The 25,055-nt window shown below is 33.0% G+C and overlaps 1 protein-coding gene across 5 annotated transcripts in view; it reads left to right on the top strand.

Annotated features, from left to right (window-relative positions):
• The window catches only part of SANBR (SANT and BTB domain regulator of CSR), a 42,398-nt gene that overhangs the window by 2,579 nt on the left and 14,764 nt on the right, over positions 1-25,055 (top strand). For 3 of the 5 annotated variants that reach the window (XM_031467096.2, XM_064494463.1, XM_064494462.1), the window contains exons 2-12: positions 1,995-2,153; positions 5,882-6,068; positions 6,885-6,978; positions 8,912-9,150; positions 12,116-12,174; positions 13,589-13,749; positions 16,215-16,301; positions 16,413-16,523; positions 18,461-18,584; positions 19,858-20,010; positions 24,714-24,859. In XM_031467096.2, coding sequence (XP_031322956.1) covers positions 2,004-2,153; positions 5,882-6,068; positions 6,885-6,978; positions 8,912-9,150; positions 12,116-12,174; positions 13,589-13,749; positions 16,215-16,301; positions 16,413-16,523; positions 18,461-18,584; positions 19,858-20,010; positions 24,714-24,859 — 1,511 coding nt within the window. In that variant the 5' untranslated portion in view covers positions 1,995-2,003. Of the gene's footprint in view, positions 1-1,994; positions 2,154-5,881; positions 6,069-6,884; positions 6,979-8,911; positions 9,151-12,115; positions 12,175-13,588; positions 13,750-16,214; positions 16,302-16,412; positions 16,524-18,460; positions 18,585-19,857; positions 20,011-24,713; positions 24,860-25,055 lie in introns of those variants that run through there. The other 2 variants (XM_064494464.1, XM_010989766.3) reach the window with 2 other exon arrangements.

Raw genomic sequence — 25,055 nt, 5'->3', positions numbered from 1 at the left:
TTTTTCCCCCACTTAACAGATGCACTGGGGATTGAACCCAGGACGTATACATACCAAAGACACACTCTATCACTAAGCTATACCCCCCACCCCTACCATCACTTAATTTTTATTGCAGAAGTTCAGGTGACTTGCCTTGACTAACGTGTAGAGTTAAAACTCCAACCAGAGCTTCAGACTCCCATGTATGTTGCTTTTCCCACTGTACTCATCTGTCAATGAATCTTTGCTTTGTACTTGTTGTCCTGAAATAGTATTTTCCATAGGAACAGCTTATGTTTGGCGATTATATTCCCAACCCAAATTCAACATCAGTTAAATCATAGATATGATTAGCTGTAAATCTTTGTCATTATTTTCATCTGTAAATTTATATTCTAACTTCAGTTACAATGCCTGGCACATAGTGGGGCCTCAATGTTAAATTTCATTTTTTTTTAATTTCAGCTTTGTTGAGATATAATTGACATAAATTCTTAAAATTCTCTTAAGTTTAAAGAGGGTAGCTTCTTTTTCTCCTTGATACCACAGCCTCCTTCTCCACCATAATACCACAGCTGTTAAGTGTCCCTCCTCTGCCCCTTGATAGCTACCCCATGCTTTGCCTCTCAGCAGATGATATTAAAACAATCTGTTTGACTTACCTCTTTGTTGGTAAACTCCTTGAGAACAGGGGCCATGCCATATTTCTTTTTATGTCCCCAATGCTTGACTCATTGTTGGGACTCACTAAATGTTTGTTGAACTACATCCATTTGGAAAGCCATCTAGAGAATTTTTTCTTGATCATCTTGTTCCTGAAGATCTTGAACACCCTTAGTCACAGGATATGTTATTCAAGGTCTGGACTGAACTAGAGGATGTGTGATGGGAGGAGAGATGGGTGGGGAGCGAGTTGAAGAAGCAAGGGAAGCCTCCACTCTACAGGGATGTGTGCATGTGTGTATGTATGTGGAGGTGCCTTGGCTTTTTATATATGAGAGTCAGGGTGTGTGTTTGGGTGTGTGTAATGATTAAACTTTATCAGGACAGTTGTCACATTGCTTCTGAAGACAAGGAAGAGAACTTTCCAAAAAACATTTCAAACACACAAAAACTAATTGCAATTGTTGATGTAATCTCCCCACCATGTAAAACTAATAATCACATGGCATAGTAACAGTGATTGTGCTTATCCTAAAATGTCAGATTAGCTTTTAAGCTTTTAAGTTTCATTTGATTGCATCAGTCAGAATTAAAAATGCTTAGCTGTCATAGTTTGTAGCATGAACATTCACTTACAGAGAAATAAAGGAAATACGACTTTGGACTGGGATGAAATTATAATTTTTTTAAACAGCTTTTTTTTTTTTTTTACAGTTTAATTCCACCATCCATGAACTGCTAATCAAAATATAAATCATACATACATAAGGATTTTTTAAAGGAAGATATGTTGTATTCAACTTTTTCCCCCAATGTTTTGTTAAAAATTTTAAACAATCTACAGCAAAGTCAAAAGAATTTTATAGCGAACAGCTCTATATCCATCACTTATATTCTACCGTAAATATTTTATTGGAGTGGGGAATATAGAGCTCAGTGGTAGAGTGCTTGCTTAGCATGCATGAGGTCCTGAGTTCAATCCCCAGTGCCTCCATTTAAATACATACATACATATATACATACATACACACACACACACACCTAACTACTCCCCCCGAAGTATTTTAAAATTTTAAAATTAAATTAAAAGTATTTTATTACACTTTTTAATCACATATTTATTCATCTGTCCATCCTTCTATCCATCCATCCACCAATCCATAATATTCAAATGCTATTATATTTGAAGAGATTTGAGCTGTATATTCTCTGTTGATTTTAGGTCAGTTTTATTTTTCCTTTACATAGTAGCAGATAATTCTTAGGAATGAATTATAACTGATTTATAATGTTATGAAAGCATTTGGATTTCCGATGCAAATAAATCTGTTTGTCTTTTCTATCTGTAGTTCCCAAAGATGAGTCGTGAACATTCAGAAAACAACAATTTCCTGAACAATAACAACCAAATGGTGTTGGACATGATCCTTTATCCATTAATTGGAATCCATCAGACCATCAACTGGGAAACTGTGGCAAGGCTTGTGCCTGGCTTAACACCCAAGGAGGTAAATAGCAGTCCTCCAAATATCTACTGAAAAGAAATCAGAAAAAGTGATCAATTTAGAGGAGTAACTACTAACAAAAAAACTCGAGTTTCACATATTCAAATGCGTGTATAAATACTGAATGTGCATATGATACGATTTGACTAGATACACACTATATAAATTATATGATATGTTAAGCCACCTGATAAGTTTAAATTTAACCTTATCTTACATGTTTGCAACTGAATGAGTAAATTTTTTATAAACTCCTTACGTTATTAAATTCCTAATATTATGCTTCTCAAATGAGTAATGTACAGACCTTTTTAAAGGAAAAAACTTGAATACTCCCAATGACTTAAATTGTTATAGTGGAAATAAATATGCACTAACAATACTAGGTGTAAACACATCTATACGACGATAAACCAAATTTACATATTATATAGACACAAGTGAAAATGCAGACTAACACAATTCAAACTAATAAGCTTACTTAATGTGATAAGTAACAGTGTTTTGCTGAGATTAAATTGCTATTTATGACACAAATATTGTGTAGTACCTTGTGGCACAAAATTTTTTGCATTTAGCCTATACTGTCATTTGCCCTTCAAAGCCCTCATTCTTCTTCCACTCTTCTCTCTCTAACCTGCTGTGAAGTCTTCCGTTGCACCAGGACATTACTTGCCTTGGGACTCACCTGTCTCCTCTCTACCTTTGTCCTTTATTAAAATTAGTCTTGGACAGTTAAAATATTTCTTGGTATTAACTTACTCTACAATTAATTTACAACAGAAAAGCAAATAGGCACTGAAATATTCTGTCATCCTAATGATCTAGATGATTTAATTAATGTTATCCTCAGAATCAAAACTTACAATCTAAAAACTTTTACAGAGAACTCTTAGTTTTCTGGTAATTCATCTATGAACCCTAGTTTGAGAAACACCTCAGAATTTTTGCTGTTAAAGGGAATCCTAAAATGGGTGAATCACCTGGAAGTAAAAATGACATTAGTGATTTTACCCAGTTGGTTTTAAGCATATTCACCACTTGCCTGGCCCATCATACATACTGAATAAATACTTGTGGGATCAGTGAATGAACCAAGTTCCACTCTCTTTTACAGCTGAGAAAACCAGTACCCACAGAGATTACTTGCCCTCGGTTATGTTATAGGTCTTTGTGAAGTGATGAGGGAACTTATTATTTAGTCTGTGTTATTACTCCCTAATCCATACTTTTTTCACCTTTTGGATTTTTACATGTTAAGTTTTAAAAACGGCAAACCTGTAAATTCTAATCATACTGACAGTTTCATATTGACTTCCTTTCAATATTATTTTACTACCTGGTAGACCAAAAAACTATTTTTTTTAGAGTTTTATGAATGTTCTCTTAATCTCCTGGATTATAAATTTTTTTCCATGTCGAAGTTGACCTGTTGGTATTTTGAAAATGGAAAAAGAATGAATTAAGATTTTCTTTGTTTTCTCCCCTCCCTTTCTCCAAGATTTTCTAGGTAAGTGTTTACCTTCGCTGAAATAACATATGTAAATTTTCCATATTGACTACACCGTTACATTCTGACCAACAATGTTGAGGGTTCCAGTTTCTCCATATCCTTGCCAACACTTTTAGTGTCTTTTTTATCATAGCTATTCTAGTGGGTGTGAAGTGTTAACTCATTATGATTTTGATTTGCATTTTCCTAATGGCCAATAATACCAAGTATCTTTTAATGGATTTATGGGAGCTTCTTTGGAGAAATGTTTATTCATATCCTTTGCCCATTTTTCAACTGTGTGATTTGTCTTTTTATCATTGAATAGTAGAAGTTCTTTATATATTCCAGGTACAAGTCCTTTGTCAGATATGTGATTTGCAGTATTTTCTCCTATTTTGCAGGTTGTCTTTTTGTATTCTTGATGGTGTCCTTTGAAGTACATAGTTTTAAATTTTAATGAAGTCTAGTTTAACTAATTTTTCTTTGTTGCTTGTGCTTTTAGTATTATATCTAAGAAACCATTACCAAATCCAGGGTCATGAAGATTTATACCTTTATTTTCTTCTAAGAATTTTATGGCTTTATGTTTAGTCTTTAATCTGCTTTGAGCTAATTTTTGTATGTAGTGTGAGGTAGGGGATCAAACCTTATTCTTTTGCATGTAGATGTCATGTAATATTTGCTTAAACACAAAAGAACATTTAACAGTATAGTTTAAATTATTCACTGGCCACTGCTTTTCTGTTTAAGCAATCATGTATACATTTCAAATATTCAGGATTCATAATTTTCTTATTCTTAAGTATTAGAAATTACAAGCTTTGTTAAATAAGATAAATCTACACTCAGTTTCCAATATATCTATAAGCTTTACCTAAAAGATATCAAAAGAATCTGTTTTAAAAGCCTACATACCACTTTCTCTGTGTTATAAAAAATAAACTCATTTTGTTAGAAAAATATTCAGTTAAGCCATTTCTATTCTTTATCGTATACATTATACATGTACCTGTGAATCTGTACATTTCTCTAATTGTGTTGCAGCCTTTTTTCCTTTGCCCAGACTTTCATCACTACTTTTTTCTATCCTCATACAGAAAATATTTTTTGTTTCTCATTTATCATGTTAGTTATTTGTATTTAGTTTTAAGATTTTGTTTAAAGAGATGGACATACATATTGATTTATAATCTTTTGGTCACTTATGTATCTTTTAAATGCCTTTTGAAAGGACTAAGCTTGGATTAGGCATTTCTTTATGATAATAGTACTATAGTACTATTATTTAACAATCCTTGCTGAAAATAGTGCTTAATTCTAGTGGGTACTTGGTAAATATTTGTGTAATAAATGAATGATGCCATACCCAGTGCATTATTCAGTTAACATATACACATATACATGGAATGTATTTTTCTCCTTTTGCACCTCCCAGATTACTTGGTCTGTTGTGGAACTTGCCATCCATGTTGATGTTGATGGAGATTTAAACATGAATGCTGTATCACTGTTGTCTGACCAAGACCCACATTAAGGAAGGCATTTTGTGTTATGCTGCAGTGTACTCTTAGAAATGACTTTTTCATGAGAGACTACTTAACCTTACTATGATTAATCCACTCTTGATATTTTCTAATCTTTTGTATTTTCTTTTTTTTTGAATTGCTAATCTGGACCCTCTAAATTGATTCCATGACTAATGATGGGTTAAGGTAAAACATTGAGCTAGAACAACTGTGCCCAAATACGTGGCCATGAAGTGTTACTATAGTGTTTTGTGCAAGGCGAAACTCACTGTTAGTAAGAACAAAGACTTCATTACTTTAATAAAGAAAATCTAGTGTCACAAATCAGATACTTTTTAGTTTAATTTCCATTGAAGGTTAGAATTTGGTCTTGTTTTTGGTAGAAAGTTGATGTAAAAATAAAAACCAGATTTTTAACTAAATTATTAAAATTGTCAACTAATAATAGCTGTAGACCATGGGGAAATATGATTCATAAAGGCATTCTTCATTTTTCTATGAGAGCATAAACATATTATGCTATTGGGTTAAAGCATATTAAAGAAAATTCTACCCTGAATCTTGAAAAAGAAAAAATCCGTCAGAGGCTTCGTGTATCAAAATGTGTGCTAATTTTCTAGTTGTTGCCCAGCAGATTATATTCACTTACAAAAAATGATATTAAACCCCCCCCCCCCAGATTTGCATTTCCTTCCCCTTTATCATCACAGTGTGCAAAGAGGTTTGATGAACTGAAGAGCAGTGGCAGCTCACCCGTCGACAACCAGTATAGCCTCCTAATGGCTGCTGGAGAGAGCCCTGTTGAAACTTTAGCCACGTATATCAAGTCCTCGCTTCTTGACACACAGGGAGAGTTTCAGGAGATTCCAGTTGGTCAGGATGCAGTTTCTAAAACAGGTAAGGTTTTAAAAACAAAATGCAGTACTTGTCCTTATGGTAATTCTGCAAAATATTATGCATTCCAGTCAACCTTTCTTTATTTTAGGCTAGTAGAAACATTAATAGAAAAATCTATTAGTATTTGTATCTTCGTTAACTTTAGAAATTTGTCTTAGTTATATTTGAAAAAAAATTTAAATGTTAATTTACACGTCAAATACTATTACTACAAAAAGCTTTTTACTATATCAAAGCGTACTACTCCAGTCTGTTAGGCTAGCTATGTCATAAATTTTGAAGGGACCTGACCTATACCTTTTACTTAATTTTCTTTCACTGAGAGAATCTTCCTTTGTCCCTCGTGTTATCTTTTTCCCACCTCCCCTTTATTGGAGTCAACAGTAGCTTCAGATGACACAGAAGCAGGGTAGAAGAGATGTTTTCCACAATTACATTGGAAATAATAACTGGCTTTAGAAATCTTAGAGTGTAGTGAACTATTTTAATCTCAGCAGCAGCAGAGTATCGATATAAAAATTTGCTTCAGGAGGAGAAGCTATATTGTAGGATTTTGAACATTTGACCCCATCTGTTCACACCATATCAGTATTTTTTAAATCTTCAGTGTAATGTTAGCAATTTGTGATCCTTTTTTTGTACTGCTTTTTCCATATACTTTTAGAAGTACTAAGGCACCTGACAAAGTACCATCTTTAACTAGTTTTGGAAACCATACATTTATAGTATAACCATTCAATAAGTAAAAACCCATTCTCAGCTAGAAATGCTAACCTCCCCCCTTTGTTTTTGTATGTGTTTGTTTCTGTATTTAAGGAAAACATAGTATAGCTTCCACAAGGAATTGTTCTTCAGAAAGTGAAAATTGTACTACTCATAATGGTGGAGAAAAGACTGAAGAATCTGAAGGGTAGGAGGCTGGTTCTTTGCTAGATAAGATTAATATGAATATCAACTTTAAATTATAAAATATATGATTGGTGATTGTATACATCAGTTACCACAATTTAGGAATTTCATGTTACATGGTTGCTGAAACAATTCAAATCAGAGTAGTTCATGTATTGAGCTGTAAACAATTGCTTAGGTAGCTAAATGCATGGCTTATTCATAACACTTATAAATTGGACCACAGTTTTCCACTTTAAAAATTCATTTTCATCTTGTAAATATTAGTAATACCATCTATTAACATAAAATTTTCTAAAGTACATTTTAAAACCCAAAGGAAAATCTCTGTCATTAGTTCTCCAACTTCATTAAGGAAACTGGCTATGTATTTTAGAACTATGTAAATATAATTACTCATTATCGAAACATTTAAAAATTAGAATATATCTTTCAGTATAACGCAAGTTTTGATAATTTTGTACTGTTTTGTGTATTTTACAAAAACTCTACATATTTTAAGTATTCACTTTGATGAGTTTTAACAAATGAGTTTACCATATAACCATCATCCAAATGAAGATAAAGAACATTTTCATCAATTCTAGAAGTTCCTTTGTGTATTTTCAGTTTTGATAGTTTTTTTGTGACAACTTTATTAATACATTATTCACATACATAAAATTTACTCTCTTGAAAGGTTCTGGAGATGGATGGTGGTTATAATTGCATAACAACATGAGTACTTACTGCCACTGAACTGTACACTTAAAGTGGCAAATTTTATGTTATGTATATTTTATCACAAGAAGAAAATTCACCCTTTTATAGTTTAGTGAATTTTAGTTGATTCACATAGATTTTTAACTGGTAGGTTTGTTTGTGTGGCACAAGAATTTAACAGATAATTTTTTTACTAGAATTATCTAGTGTTTCATGCTGTGGTCCAGAAAGCCACAGAAACTTCATGCTTCATTATACCAGCCATTACCTGTTTATATTTTGACCATAATTTCTTTGGAAGAACAATTTGTGAAGTTATTTAAATTCCTTTGGGACTCTGACAGAGCATTGGTTTTTAATCCTTTTTCTGTAGCCAACTTTATTTCAAATGTTATTTCTTTGTATTTAGAATTTTTGAAGTTCAGTTAAACACATGTTAAATTCATATCATAGGATAGTGTATCTCTTCCTATTTAATCTCTTCCTTTTGTAATGACATGAAGACAGTGTGGATCACACTGGTGTTTCTTTTTGAGGTGACGTAATGTTCAAGGGTATATAAATTCAAGGAGTATATAATTTTTGAAACAATTTTTATGATACATCATCTAAACTTAAATTGTTTTTTAAATATGTAAATAAGCACATGGTAGTCTTAAGAATTTTTTAACCACATTTACTAATTTGTATTTATTGAATGCCTAGAAACAAACTTTCTTGCTATTAAAAGTAACAGAGTAGCCATGCTAATTTTTGATATTTTAATAATTTTAACTTTTTTATATTTATTAATAATAAGGAAATTTTAATATTTGATCTTTATCTCTTTTCCATACCTTTTACCATGTAAAAGTGCTGTTTTATGTTCCTCACAAGAATTATAATGTACTCTTTAATTTTTCTTTGTGAATTGGTATTTTTTAAAATATTATAATTAATTTATGAAAATAATAAATTTTAATCCCTGTAAATTATAAGTTCGATAGTAAAAAACATTTTTATTTGTTTTATTAAGTCAATAGCTTAACTAAAATTAGTAAGAATTTTAAGATAAACAGATCAGGTTACCAAGACACTTACGAAAACTTCTGAACATCAAACCCTATAAAACTAATGTGTGGTTAAAACCTTCAGAAACATCTGTTCTCATACTTCCAATAAATGTCAATATTCATGGCTCCTCTTCTAAAACTCTAATATAATTTCATTTTTGTGTAACATTTTTCATGAAGGCCAAACATGGTGATCCATGTATGTGATGAAGCCAAAAACTTGAAAGAAGATTTTATTTGCCCACGAGATCTTTTGATATCAGAAATGAAGTACTTTGCTGAATATTTATCTATGGATGCCCAGCGCTGGGAAGAGGTGGACATTTCAGTTCATTGTGACGTTCACATTTTCAACTGGTTGATAAAATATGTTAAAAGGAACACTAAGGAGAATAAAGATTGTGAGATGCCCACTTTAGGTAAAAGACAATCTATTGATTATTTTGTAGTGAAATTTTTGTGTCACCTGGTAGTTGCTTCAGGCCAAACATGAAATGTGGAAAATTGTTCAAACATTAGTGTTTATGCTCGGATTAGTAATTATTTTTCAGGAGACTGCTACCTCATCCTTTTTTAGTAAATTATAGCGAATTTATGGCAGATGGACAGGTCTCTACATCAGCCATTTTCACTGGATGGTTCATTGGCCACTGGAGTCCTGAAGATCCCTTGAGAGGATCCACAAGGTCTGGAGTATCTGCTTAATAATGCCAAGATGTTGTTTGTCTTTCTCTCTGTGTTGACCTTTGTTCAGATGGAACAGAAGTAATGGAGGGTAAAACCACTGGCGCTTTAGCACACATCAAGGAAGGAACATCAAACTGTAGTGGTGGTCACTGTGTTATTCAGCACCATGTGCCCATCTGTGGTAAAAAAGGGAAAAAAGAAAAGGAAAAAAAGATCAAGTTTCACTTACAGATGTCCTTGATGAAGCAGTAAAAGTTATTACTTTTATTAAATCTTGATTGTTGAGTATACATCTTTTTGATATTCTGTGTGATAACACATGAAGTGCAGTCCTGCTGCACACCAGAGTATGATGATTGAAGGAAAAGCGCTTATAAGGTTAGTGCTTGAATTGCAAGCTAAACTAGCTGCTTTTTTTATAAAACCATTTTTACTTGAAAGAATGGCTAGCAGACAGATTATGGTTATTCAGACTTAGGCATTTGACAGGTATTTTCTTGAAAATGAATTAAGTGAGCCAGTTAGCTAAAGGGAAACAGCTGACAATATTTGTTGCCAATGATAAAATTCAAGCTTTCAAGTGAGAAAGTTTGGAAAACTTGTGTTTACTTCCATGTACTTGCCAGTTCCTCTAAAGACTTTTCCTATGAGATTGGTGATCATATTAACAAATGTAATATTTTTTAATATTATAATAAAATGTTTCAACATTTGGAAGATCTGCATAACTCAGTGAGCCTATACTTTCCAAATGACCAATGCATGATGTTAAAAAAAAGTATGCATGGGTTAAAGATCCACTTAAAGTGCAAGATGAATCAGTGGATTTTGAGATAGCAGAGTGGAAGGAGTTCACTGATATGATTTCTGATTCCCATTGTAACTAACCTTCGAGAAAGACTACCCACAAATTCAGTGTAGAAAGATGAGAATCCATTTGTCTTCTGTTAAGTCAATGAAGAAATTTATTTAAAATGTCAGTGTTATTCTCACTAAACTTTTTTCATTTTGGAAAATACAGTTATTTTTCATAAAAATGTGTTAGTGTGTAATCAGCTTATTATTTTTAAATGACTTAGTAAATATTTTTTAAATATTTTGTTTTAATTTCTAATATGGTAAATATAGATGTAACCCACGTAAGCAAAAACTCTTTAGGAGTCTCGATTTAAAGATTTTTGTAAAAGGGTCTTGAGAGCAAAAGTTTGAGAACCAATGTTCTAGACAATAGGAAGAATAATTACTAAGTAATCTTTTTTGGGTGTTGACTTACATAGGCAATCGCACTGGTGGTTTAATAAAATCTTTCAGTGCACTAGAATTGCTATTTACAGTAGTTACCAAGGTATTTTTAAACTCTTATTAGTAAATCAACCTGTACTGATAGTATAAAAGTTTTCTGAGGATGTTCATAATTTAATACATTTTTGTGACCAAATTAATAGAAAAGGTTTCTAGTGGTCCTTAAGTGAAAATTACAAAACTGCTAAAACAAAATTTTCAGCCAACCAAAACTCAGAGATTCCAGACCATCCAGATATGTCAAAATATGTAGAGATGAAAAAAACTACTGTTTGATCCAACCTGTTCATGAAATAGTAAAGTGAAAGAAGTAGAGCAAAACTAGTTGCTCTGTACTCTTGGACCTTAAATCAGTGGCTACAAATGTAGGTTTTATAAAAGCAGTTTTTATTCTAAGAAAACCACCAGAATGGTTAATTTAAATCACTAGTAATCCAGACCTTGGGTCTTAACTAGAATGAGTTATATTACACTTTCCTGAGGAACTTTTTCACCAGATCCTTCCTCTCTTTACCATTTCTTTTTGAGAACCTTTAATCTAGAATTGTGATTTAAGGAAAGGTTGAGATTACTTACTTAAAGAACTTAATAGTCCTTTATTTAGGAGAATTGTCTTAATATTATCATGATAAAAATCACAATTTCTTCTTTTTCTTAAATATACTTCATGAGAGATGACTTAGGGTTTTTTTTAATTTTTTTTTTTTACTTACTTTATTTTACTTTATTTTGGCGGAGGAGGGAGGTAATTAGATTTAGTTTAGAAGAGGGACTGGGGATTGAACCCAGGACCTCATGTATGCTAAGAATGTGCTCTACCACTTGAGCTATACCCTCCCCTGACTTAGGTTTACTGAAAGGATAGTGTCAGCCGGCATCCCCCTTTCCCTGGTTGTGCCTCTCAAGGCTCATTCAGTCTGCCTTTAGGAAGTAACTGCATTTCTTCAATAGTAAAGTTTATATTATCTTTCAGAATCTTATAAATTAAGTATTTGTTCATAACAAGCATTTGAACCACTTTTGAAATAACTTTACTAATAATAAGCTCTCTAATCATTTAAAAAATTTTCTCACTGTGATTTTTGTGTGATGAGTTATAGTCTCCATTTTAATTACCTTTTTCTCTGGTTCAGTTGAGGAGGAGTTCGCATATGTCATGTCTTTGAGTCTTTTTACTTGATGTGAATCTAATTCCAGGGCAAGTTTATTGTACATTTTCTCTATACCCTAAGTTTTAACATTGCATTTTATTTCTCTCATGTATATAAGCCATAGTAAGGTTTTATTAAATTGTTCTTATTAAAGTAACATCCTCTTTTAGGGTGAGAAGGAGCCTGTTCTAAGGAGATTGAGATACAAATCAAAAGGAGACTTTAATTTTTTTCTTTTTTTTAGAGCCAGGAAATGTCATTTCAATTCTTATTTCTTCAGAGTTTTTAAAAATGGATTCATTGGTAAGTATTAATCAAAGACCAAAGCTCTTCTATTTACCCATGCTTAATGTAACTTGCTTTTTCTTCAAGTGTCTAGAAAACTCTAAGACATCTTACCACTGAAGTAGTTGTTAATTCAAGAATGTGATTCCATTAGAGTAAACTGCTAATATTTGGAGGTACTTTGTTGGGAAGAGGTTAAAGCTACTACGTACCATTTGTATATGATGCCCATAAAGCAAGACAGTTATCCTCAAGGAAACAGTTAGCTGTTGCAGTACATGATTCTAAACAGAATTAACTTTACTCCAAAAAGGATTTGCTCTTAAACCAAATGAAATGAAAGTTAATTGGAATATGTTTGGTTTACTATTTAAATAATTAGTTTAAGCATGTTTTACTTATTTGTGTCTTTCATTTATGGTTCAGCAAATGAAGAACAAATACCCAACTACTAAACAATGTAATTTTGTATGTGTAACGCACACACTCATCTCTGTTGTATAAGAGTAGCTGATGAAGTATAAAAGCACAATATATACACATACATATCAAGCTCTAACATTAAATATATTTTTCTTCTTTTTCCTCTTATTTAATAAATTTCTTTACCATTCACATGTTTTTATATATTTTTGTGGTTTTTACTTTAAATAAATATATGCTTTTAGCCCCTGGTAAAAACTACAGAGTAAAATACTCCTTTGCTGTGTTAACAGATGTGAAGTTTATTTGTTTGAGGTTTTAAAAGTTCCCTGTATTCTTTCTACTCCTTTAGTCCCTCCCCTTGTAGTTGCTAGTATTAATTGCTTTAGAGAAGGGTTACAGAAAAAAGCAGAGACTAAAAGAGTCTCTGAGTTCTGGTTTTTAAAATCTAAGCCATAAAGGATGATTTTTATGCCATAGCAAAATATTCAGAAGAATATGTAATTAGCCAGTACTGTTTTTCCCCAAAACCCAAATCTCCCTCAAAAAGTTAATGTATCTCACAGTGGAGAATGGGAAAGAAAGTCAGAGAGCATGCATAAGACAACTGACAAAACCCTGAAGTGACTGAAACTGTGTTTCTACCAGAGATACGAGACTTAAAATTGTCACTAAGTTTAGTTAATAGGAAGTCACATATCTTATACCCTTGAGTTTGTAGACTAAGATATTTACATGCCACAGTCATGAAAGATGTTCATTGCATTATTGTTTGAAATATTCTGAGAAGGTTGACAATTATTTTTCCATCTATGTATATATATTTGTAAAAATTTGGACTGCTGGACCACTTTGGAGCAGTATAGATTAACCCAAAGAGGCAAAACTCAGTTATTGACTAGCAATGCATGGATTAATGAATCTTATATTTGAAAAGTATTGATATGACATTATCCTTTATGCTACTATCTTCAACATTCAGTTTCCATTCTGTGTCTGTTTTTTTCAGGTTGAACAGTGTATTCAGTATTGCCACAAAAATATGAATGCCATAGTAGCTACCCCATGCAACATGAACTGTATTAATGCAAATCTTCTTACACGTATAGCTGATCTGTTCACACACAATGAAGTTGACGACTTAAAGGACAAGAAAGATAAGTTTAGGAGGTAATTTTTAAAATTTAATTTTAAAAGTCATCTTCCTGTTAGAGGAAATACATTGTTTCTATTTCATTTTAGTAAAAATTCTGTTTTTAGAATATATTTAGAAATACATTTCCATTTTATTTTAAATGAAGTAAAATATATTGTGAGTCAATGGCTCAAGATAAAAATTAGTAATTACATTAGTTGTTTTGTGTAAGGCATATATGAGCAGATTGTGGTGGTGAATTATGTTAAAAATTATTAAGAAAGACCTTAGTATAAAAGGGAAGAGTTGATTGGGATAAGGTCAACAGTTGTCATATCACTTATGGGCTGTTTAGGTCATAGCAAGGTATGTACACTTTATTCTGTGTGGAGAAGAGACTAGAAGGATATAAGAAGCAAGACTTATTTGGAGTCTAGTACAGTGATCTGGTGAGAGAGGAAAGGCTTTGAACTAGAGTGGAAGCAGTGGAGCTGAATTCCTTGTATTCCTGCAAGTGGGTGGATTCAGCATATGTTATTAGGAAAATCTTGACAGATTTTCAAATGGAATCATGTGGGAAGAGAAAGTATACTAGGATTATTACTAGGTTTTAAAGTTAAGTAAATGGTAGTGTCATTAATAGAGAGGGGAATGATTGGAATGAAGGGAATCAAGAGATGGGTTTGGGTCTTGTAAAGATTATTTAATATATTTAATACACTTTTTGGACATCCAGGTAGGATGGCAGGTAGGTAGCTGGATATATAAGTCTAAAGTTTAGGTCAGAGGTCAGGGCTTAAAATAGAAATATAAGAGTAAATGGGGTTTGAAACCATGGAACTGGATGAGATTTCCTGGCAAAACCATACTTTCAAAAGGGAATTGCAGCAGCACCTTTAGTATAAATCAGGTGACTATATTTGTGATGTCTGTTTCTGAATTCTCCATTTTGTTCTGTTGATTTCTTTGCCTATACTTTATCAGTAGCACACTGTCCTAATTACAGTATCTTTCTAATATTTTTTGGTATCCAGTAATCTAAATTTTGCAGCTTTACCTTTCTTCAAGATTGCCGTCTTGGTCATTTTAGGTTCTTTGCATTTTCATATAAATTTTATAATCAGCCTGCCCATTTTCTTTCTCTCTCATATGCATGCATGCACTCACACAGACACACACGCACACATCCCTGCAGATTTGAGGGTTAATATTCAACCTGTAAATTTGGGAAGAGACATCTCAATAATATTGAGTCTTTCAGTTCATGAACATGGTTTTCACCCTCCATTTATTTTAGCAATGTTTTATAGTTTTTTTAATGTAAAGATATTTTTCCTTTATTAAGTTTGTTCACAGGCTTCTAAATTTTTTTGGTGCTGTTGTAAATGCTGTTTTTATTTTATTTTCTAATTGTTAGCAGAAGAGTATTAATGATGACTATCCAACGTTTAGAGGTTCAGTAGAGGAGTAGCTGGTGAGGGGCCTGAGCAAAAGAAGCCAGTGGATCAAAGGGAAGGCAGAAGGAAAGAGGGCTTCAGAGAGGAGGAAGTGACTAATGGTCACATGTATGGAATGCTGCTACCATGTAAGATGAAGACAGAAATGTGGCCAGTTTAGACAACTTTTTTCCAGATATTTTGCTCTGAGTGCAGAAAAATTTAGCAGTAGCAATTAGGGATAGGTAGGCTCAAGAAAGGATTTTTGTTTTTTTTAAAGAAGGAAGGTGTTGGATTATGCTTATATGCTAATCAGGATGATTTATTAAAGTGGAAGAAATTGGTCATACAGGAGAATTATCCAAGAGTTTAGTCCTGAAGGGGAATGAGACAGAGGGGAATTATCCAAGAGCTAAATTCTTGTAAATGGGATGGGATCCTAAATCCAGATTTGGCCTCAGTAGGAGACATTACTTGACAAAAAGTGGAGACAGTCAGGATAAACATTTGGAATTAATGTCATACTTAGAATTCTGACAAAGTTCATGCACAACATAATTATGTTATGCATAATAATAAAGTATTAACATTTATTGAATGTTTAATGCTGTGTCTTGCATTCTTTAACAAATACTGTCTCGTTTTACCCTCATAAAACCTTATGCATTTGAAATTATTAACCCCATTTTATAGATGAGAAAATAAGATTCACAGAGATCAAGTTGCCAAAGATCACATAACAAGTTATTTTTAGACCCAGGATTGTTAAATTTCCAAAATTCTCAATCTTGAATATTCCTGTAACAAAGGACTGAAAGAGAGGTAGATATCCTGTCTCATTTTTCTTATGAAAATGGATTCTTGATCAAGCAGTTCTCATTAGTAGGTTTATTTACTTAGAATACTGAAAGTATATTATAAATTCCCAAAGAGGGGCTCTGTAAGGATTTATTAGTCTAACTTTCTACATGTGCAGATAGGTTAGCATTTATATTTATCACTATCAAGTAACTTTAGTAAAGTAGGTATACCAAATTAATTTGTTGATCATTTATTGTTAATAGTAAACTTTTTTGTAAGAAGATTGAAAGACTGTTTGATCCTGAATATTTGAATCCAGATTCTCGGAATAATGCAGCAACATTATACAGGTATAGAGATATATTTTTCTTGATATGCTATACAGTGCAGCTAAATTCTTTAATTTTACTATATTTAACATCTTCTTTTTGGATGTTTTTTGTGTCTTCCTTATGTTATAGATGCAGTTTGTGTAAGAAACTTTTAACAAAAGAAACAGAAAGAAGAATTCCTTGCATTCCTGGAAAAATCAATGTGGATCAACATGGAAATATTATCTACATTCACATAAGGTGTAGTGAAAATAAAAATACAGCTTTTTCAATGTGAATTAATAGTGTATTTATAAAAGCAAAACTACTGTCATAAGGGATAGGATACCATCTTTTCTACATGTGATCCAACTTTGATTTAGAAAGATGCTACTTTCAAAACAGTTGTTGTAAAAGCTGCATTTTATTTACTGGATAAATTTCATGTTTTTAAACTTTAGTAAAAATTATTGTGCATTAATCTTGAAAGATACTACCGTCAGTGCCATTAAAATGATTTTTTTTTCACTAATAGATTTTAGTTATTTATATAAGTGTTACATTGAATTTGACAAGAGAACCAGGTATACTTTCAGGTGAATTTTGGTGAATGAGGGAAACTGTCTTTAAACTTGAATTTTCCATAATGTATTTATTCTTCATACTTTGTCAGTATTCCATTAATGCATAGTCTTTTTTTACTCCCTTTTAAGTGCAAAAGTAGTTCTCCTTTTGAGTTGGGGAGTGATAGGAGAATGTTGTATGTTGGTATAATGTCTTAGGAAAACAAAAACTTTAAAACATATCCATATGTTCTCTGACAATATCCTGCTGCTAGGAATTTATCCAAAGAGTTAATGTTGACTTATGAAAGCACTTAATGAGGACATTTATTGTGTATATAAATAGGAAAAAAAAACACTCAAATGATTAAATGAACTAATATCCATATAATAGTATATCTATATAAAACATATCTAGTCAGTTCTTAATGTGCAGCCTTTGAGAATGTAAAAGAATACATACTTAACAGAGAAAGTTGTTAGTGGTAAATTAAGTAAGAACAAAAAACAGGCTATAAAACAAAACTAAAAATGTGTGCACTAAAATGTTAACTATGGTGTTACCTTTGAGTGATAGTATTATGGATTCATCTTCTCTTTGTTTTTTTTCTATATTAAAAATGTACAACACTTTTATTAAAAAAAAAACCCACAAATGTTAGATTTCATATTTTGAACGTTAAAACAGAAATCCAGAAAAACACATTTGACCCTAGCATTAATAGTACAGTCTCAACTTTAAAGTGTTTCATTTTTCTCTGCATATAATAATAAGGGAATTTCATTTGTTAGAGTAAGCACTTGGGATTTTATACTTTTTTGTCTTGAGACTTGATTTTACCTGTGAAATTACTTCCATTTGACAGCAACAACTTAATATTACTGTGTAAAAAAGCTGACATTAAGTTCAGTGTTCATTATTGTTTTATTCAAAGTATTTTCCTTTAAGTCAGCTGTTGGTGGCATTTTTTAAGTAGTCTAATTAAAGCAGATGTGCCTGTGTAATTTGTAATAACTTGATGATATTTTGTTATTTGTTGAACTAAGGATAAAAATAACAAAAGTTCAAGAAGATTAGAGACTTGCAGAAAAATGGGAACCTGTTATATATATGACCATGGCAAATGGAGTTTTAAGGCTTGTCTATTTTTTTACGTTCATATCAGTTAACTTAAAAATGTATATTACTGAGAATTTTATATTACTTAATTACTCAATTACTAAAAAAAATGTCTTTTGGAAATAATTTAAAGAACTAAGATGTTAATGAAATATTTAGAATCACCAACAATTAACAACCTATTTTATAATATGTAATATTAGAGTAAAGGTTCTGTTTAGGAACGGATGCCTAAGTCCCACATATTAGCCTGCTCAAACTACATTTAATTTATCTAGTATAGTAAAATAATTCAGCATCCATCTTTCACACCTTTTTCTGTTGTCCAAAGGGGAAAAAAGAATAAACAAACTCCCAAGTGAAATTTTCTCTATCATTCATTGTAGTCCATCCCATGGCCATCATTTGGGGAATATTCTTGGAAATAAGCCACAAAATTAAAAACATTTGCTGAAACAAATTGTCTATATTGCTTGCTTGTAAAATAATATAACAACTGATGTTCTTTTCCTCAGAGATAAGACTTGGGATGTTCATGAGTATTTGAATAGTCTTTTTGAAGAATTAAAATCTTGGAGAGATGTATATTGGCGCTTGTGGGGAACAGTTAACTGGCTAACCTGTTCAAGATGTTACCAAGTGAGTTTTTTCTTTTTTAATATTCTGCTCTGTAAACATTGAGAGCAGGCTCTTTTGATATATGCTGCTTAATTAATTTGTTTTGGCGTGTTTGGACAATATCTGACATCTTTTTAAGAAATTAGTGACAAAAATGATGGTGCTGTTAAACATTGCTTGCCTATGACTTCATTTCTCTGCCTCTGTTTCTTGCTTTTTTTAATTTTCGTTGCTGAAACAATCAGTGAGTTGGGTGAATTTATAGAAAACTAACAGGTTTTAAGTGATCAAATACATTTTTTTCAGTGGAAAAAAATACAGAATCCTTATTGTCTTTTATTATTTCCAGCCAAACTGCTTCTCTGTTAGCCCATAAATTTCTTTAGAAATTCAGAAACACCTTTGCAGATGGGGTGCTGTTGATATGTGCCCTTCTTGTTATAATTGTGTTCCCAAAAAGGTTTTGTTCATTCTTTTGTAAATGAAGTGTATAATAAAAGCACTAGAGAGCTTGCTATTTCAGGGTACCTATAATAAATCCTTTTATATAATAAGTAGATCTTTATTGGTCATAATCATTCCTAATTAGTCTTACATATTAATTTAGAGTGATCTACATAAACTTTTTTATGAATCCCTTGGGCCTTCTTGCCCCCAGTAGTTTTCCTCTCTCACTGGGGTAATGATTTCCAGTAGAGGGAAGAAATACTGGAGAGCAGCTAATTTTAACCATCAGAGTGAGATTTTCCAAACTGTATAAGTTTCTACCTAGTGGACTCCGTCTGTCCCCACAGTTTTTTTTTTCCTAATTTTGTAAGGAACTGCCATACTCTTTGTTGGAAAGTGGAGGAAGGGAGGATTTATTTACTTGTTTGTTTATTTTTTAATGGAGATTCTGGGGTTTGAACCCAGGACCTCATGCAGGTGAAGCATGCACTCTACCATTGAGCTATACCCTCATGTGCAGTGTAATTATATGCCATAAAATTCATTCATTTTAAGTGTACAATTTACTGACTTTTAATAAATTTACAGAATTGTACAACCACCACCATCCAACGTTAGTATATTTCCATCATCCCCCAAAGATCCCTCGTATCCATTTGCTGTCACTCACCAACCTAGTCTCACCTTTAACCCCCGACAACCGCAAACCTACTTTGTGTCTCTAGAGACTTGCCGTTTCTGTACATTTTATGTAGGTAGAACCTACAGTATGTGTTCTTAAGTATTTTTGAGATGTACAATTTCATTGTGGGAATAATAGTTGATTTTATGCATTTCTTTTATTCAGGCTTTTCTCTGTATAGAATTTTCACATTGTCAATATCACTCAGAAACAGTGATTTATCCTACTGCAGGAAGTTCACTGAGTACTGTTGGCACTGGAATTTATCCCTGCTGTAACCAAAAGGTTCTTCGGTTCGACCCTACTCAGCTTACAAAGGTAAATTTTGAATGTTGCCCTTTTGTAATTACAGCACTAACACTTTGTATTTATATCTTTTCCTCTTTTATTGTTTTTAAAATATAAATATACATTCATGTAGAAAAGACTTTAAACTATATGAATAAGTGTAATAAAAAGTAAAATCCCTCTTCTACCACTCCTTCATTCTACATCTCTTCTTAGAGGCAACCACTGTTAACAGTTTCCTTTCAGACCTTGTTTTATACATTTCAGACACAAATTATATGTAGTTTTTTATATTGGAAATAGGATCAGGCTATTCATATTATTCTGTAATTTGCCCTTTTTGCTCAACAGTATACCTAGGTGACCATTGTGTGTCATTTTATTAACTGCTGCATATTTCACAATTTATTTAACTAGTCTCCTATTGATGAACATCTCGGGTGTTCCAGGTTGATAGCATTACAGTGTTGCAGTGAACATCCTTGCACATTTATCTTGGTACAGTATGTGATTATTGCTCTAGGTTAGAGTCCTCAATCACTAACACTTTTGAAAATGTTATGTAATTAAATTTCACTAATGGATGAAAGGAACCTAAAGCTCTTCATCATCATCAGTACAGCAAATATTTATGAAATGCCGACGTTGCGTCACAGACTGTGCAAAACAGAAAGCAGCGTGCAAAATTGGGTAGTTTTTTCCTTCATGGAATTTACAGGTGAGGCAATAATATCAAAAGGGGGAAAGCATGCAAAGGAATGTTTGAAGAAGTATGTCAGACCATAAATTTCTGTATTAGGCTGGTCTGACCTGGGCCTTGAAGTCAAGGGAAGCCTCCCTCCATTAAGGAGTTGGCATTTGGTGAAGATCCAAAGGGTGGGTAGGAGTACGCGAGGAGAAGAGGGAGGGAAAGAGCCCTCTCGTCAGAACAGTAAGGCCAAAAGGAACACGGTGAGTAAGCAAGACTGAAACTGCCTGTTACAGAAAACATGCATAGCTCAAGACAGGGATAGAGAGGGCAGTAAGATGTCAGACCATGAAGGGGCAGGACCTCATAGGCCACGTTTAAGTATTTTCTTTATTTCAGATTTTGAAAATATCAGTTGCATGTGGAGAATGGCTTGGGGAATAGTGAGTGGAGTCAGGGATGAGAGAAGCTATCAGAATAGTCTTAGAAAGATGATGCTGACCTGGACTGCGGTTGTGGAAATGTAAAGAAATGGATGAATTAAGTATTTAGGAGGTGAAACTGAATTGACTTGATGGATTGTTTCACAGAGGGAATAGGAGGAGTCAAGGATGACTCAGTTTCTTCCTTGTACCACTGGGTAGATGGTGCTTCTATTCACTGAGGAGGAAACAACAGAAGGGATCAGGTCTGGATAGGATCTCATGAATTCTGTTTTGGACATTTTGAGTTTGAAGTGCTTTATGAGATAATCAGGCAAAGAGTGATAGATATGTGGGTTTTCATGCTCAGAGAGTGTCTCGGCTGGAGGTACTAATTTGTAAGTCTTCTTGCAAATAAGTGATAACTGAAGCCAGCACGTATGGATGAGCATAAGGGCAGAGGGCCTGCAATGGAGCCTATAGAAACTCCAACATTTATTGGCTGACTAGAGAAGCATGAGCCTGCAAAGGAGAATGATCAGGAGCAGAAAGAGTAATAGGAGGGAAATCAAGAATAGTGTCATGAAAGTCAAGGGAGCAGTATTTAAAGAGAGAGTGGTCCACAATGCCAAATGTTGCCAAGAGATCAAATAAAATAATGAAAGAAATGAGCAATTTTCCAGTGAAGACATACAAATGGCCAAAAGGCACATGAAAAAAATGCCCGATATTGCTAATTATCAGAGGAATGCAAACCAAAACTACAATGAGGTATCACCTCACACCAGTTAGAATGGCAATCATTAAAAAGTCCACAAATGATAAATTCTGGAAAGGGTATGGAGAAAAGGGAACCCTCCTGCACTGCTGATGGGAATTGGTGCTGCCACTATGGATAATGGTATGGAGATTCCTCAAAAAACTAAAAATCAAGTTACTATATGATCCAGCAGCCCCATTCCTGGGCATATATCCAGAAAAGAAGAATTCTAATTTGAAAAGATACATGCACCCTAGTGTTCATAACAGCACTATGTACAATTGCCAAGACATGGAAACAACCTAAATATCCATCGACAGATCAATAGATAAAGAAGTTGTGGTATATTTATACAGTGGAATACTACTCAGCCATAAAAAAGATAAACTAATGCCATTTGCAGCAACATGGATGGACCTGGAGAATGTCATTCTAAATGAAGTAAGCCAGAAAGAGAAAGAAAAATACGTATAATATCACTTATATGTGGAATCTTAAAAAAAAAACAAAAAAACAAATGAACTTATTTACAAACAGAAACAGACTCATAGGCATAGAAAACAAACTTACAGTTACCAGCAGGGAAAGGGGATAGGAAGGGATAAATTGGGAATTTGAGATTTGCAGATACTAACTACTATATATAAAATAGATAAACAACAGTTTTTTTCTGTATAGCACAAGGGACTATATTCGATATCTTGTAGTAACCTATAATGAAAAAGAATATGAAAATGAATATATGTATGTTTATGTATGACTGAAGCATTATGCTGTACACCAGAAATTGACACAATATTGTAAACTGACTATACTTCAGTAAAAAAGAGTGAAAAGGCAACTTACAGAATGAAAGAAAATATTTTAAAATCATATCTGATAGGGTCTAGTAGCTGGAATATACAAAGAACTCTTACAACTCAACAACAAAAGGACAATAAAGTAATGTGAAAGAACTCTGTATAGAAAACATAGAACATTACTGAGAAAAAATAAAGCTAAAAAAATGGATTGTTGTGCCATGTTCATGAATTCAAAGATTCAGTATTGTAGAGATGTAAATGTTCCCCAAACTGACCTATATTGATCCATTGATCCATGCATTCTCAATAAAAATCCTAATTCTACAATGTTTATGGAAATATAAAGAGCCAAGAATAAATAAGATACTCTCAAAAGAACACAAAAGTAGAAGTACTTGCTCTGCTCAATATCAAAATTTATTGTCTTTGGTAATTAAGACAAGATGATACTAGTGAAAATTTTTTTAAATATAATTTTATTCTGTCAATTCTCTTTCTGATTTTGTAAGGAACAGCCATACTCTTTGGGGGAGGTGGTGAGAAGGTATTTATTTATTTACTCATTTATTTAGTTTTTTTAATGGAGGTTCTGTGATTTGAACCCAGGACCTCATGCATGCTAAGCATGCACTCTACCACTGAGCTATACCCTCCCCCCACCCCTGATGAAGATTAAACAGATGGACCAACAGAAGTGAGTGAAGTACAGTTGACCCTTGAACAACACTGGTTTGTACTGTGTGGGTCCACTTATAAATGAATTTTTTTAAATAAATACATACAATACTACATGATCTGTAGTTGGTTGAATCTGCAGATATAGACTTCTAACTCTGGGTCTTGAGCGTCCTTGGATTTTGGTATACATGGGGACTTCTGGAACCAATTCCCCACGGATACGAGGGATGACTATACTTAAAGCCACTTGAATACTTGACTATGACAGAGTGACATTACAGACCAGTGGGCAAAGGATAAACTTTGTAGTAAGAGGTACTGAGGATATTGGGATATCAAAATGAGGAAAAAAACAGAATTGGACTCTGGCCCAAAATCTTTGCCCAAAAAAAGCCTATATGTGAGACAAAAATTAATAAAGCTATTAAAAGATAATACCATAGAGGAAGAAATTTAAATTCAAGTATATTAACTACATTAAATAAACTGAGACTGAGAGACAAACTTGCAGATATTAGCAACACATATCTATTAAAGGTTCATATTTAGATTTTTTTAAACTCATGTGTATCAGTAAGAAAAATAGGAATTTCACACAAGAAAGTTTCTTGTCCAGTAAACATGAAAAGGAGCTAAATCTCGTTTGTTTGTAATTGGGGAAATGGCAAATTAAAACCAGAGTGAGCATGTACTCACCAGAAACACTAAAATTAAAATGTCTCACCAAGTGTTAGTGAGAATATAGAATAATAAGAACTCTCATACACTGCTGATAGTAATATAACGTGGTACCCATGAGCACTTGTGCTTCGGGTAACATGTAAAAGAATATTCATAATAGTGTTACTTGTAGTAGCTCCAAACTGGAAACAACCCATCCATCAACTGTGGAATAGATAAGCAAATTGTGACTTCATACAGTGGAATACTATACATTAAAGCAAATGTTAGTTACATGCAGTAACATGGTTGAATTGTAAAAACATAGTATTGAAACTAAACTAGTGTTTAGGGATGCATCCTTGAGTGGTAAACAGATAAAAGCAAGAGAGTGAGTACCATAAATGTTGAGATAGAGACTATCCTTCTGGAGAAGGGAGGCCGTTATGGTTGGGAATGGGCCTGTGCAGACTCCTGGAGTGCTGGCTATATTCTATTTTTTAATGCGGATGGTGTTACATGAATGTTCTTGGGTATTTGTTAAGGTGTACATTTATGTTTCATGCTCTTTTCTGTATGAGTATTGTTTTTTCTTGAGAAAAAGCTGTAAAATCATTGAGAGGATGGTATGACTGGGCAAAGAACAGAAACATACAGTCATCTTTAAAGGAATGTTTCTCTATAATGAACCAACCTCTCAGATTTAGTCTCTTGCACAACAGGGTTGTAAAGTGAGGGACCACATGGTTGCTCTTCGTGATCAAGGTGAGGGTGAAGATTTGCTGTCCTGTCCAACTGCTAGAATCCTGGACGATCTGCACAAACACAAAGATGTCATTCTTGTGCCTTTTGCTAAAGACACAGTTAGGTGAGATGGGGGAAACACTGTACTGCAGCTTTATTCAGTGGTTCCCATCCTTGAATCCTGTATCCCCTAGTGCTTCCCTAGATTAGTAATGGCAGTCCTCAAGTAGTTTACATTATTCCATAAAGCTTAACTGAAATTATGTTACTTTACAATAAGGGCAAGAAGCTGTTTATTTGATAGGAAGAATACCTCAAAA

Source organism: Camelus dromedarius, chromosome 15, assembly GCF_036321535.1.
Source record: "Camelus dromedarius isolate mCamDro1 chromosome 15, mCamDro1.pat, whole genome shotgun sequence".
In the NCBI taxonomy this organism is placed as follows: domain Eukaryota; kingdom Metazoa; phylum Chordata; class Mammalia; order Artiodactyla; family Camelidae; genus Camelus; species Camelus dromedarius.
This window is presented reverse-complemented; position numbering and strand designations above follow the sequence as displayed.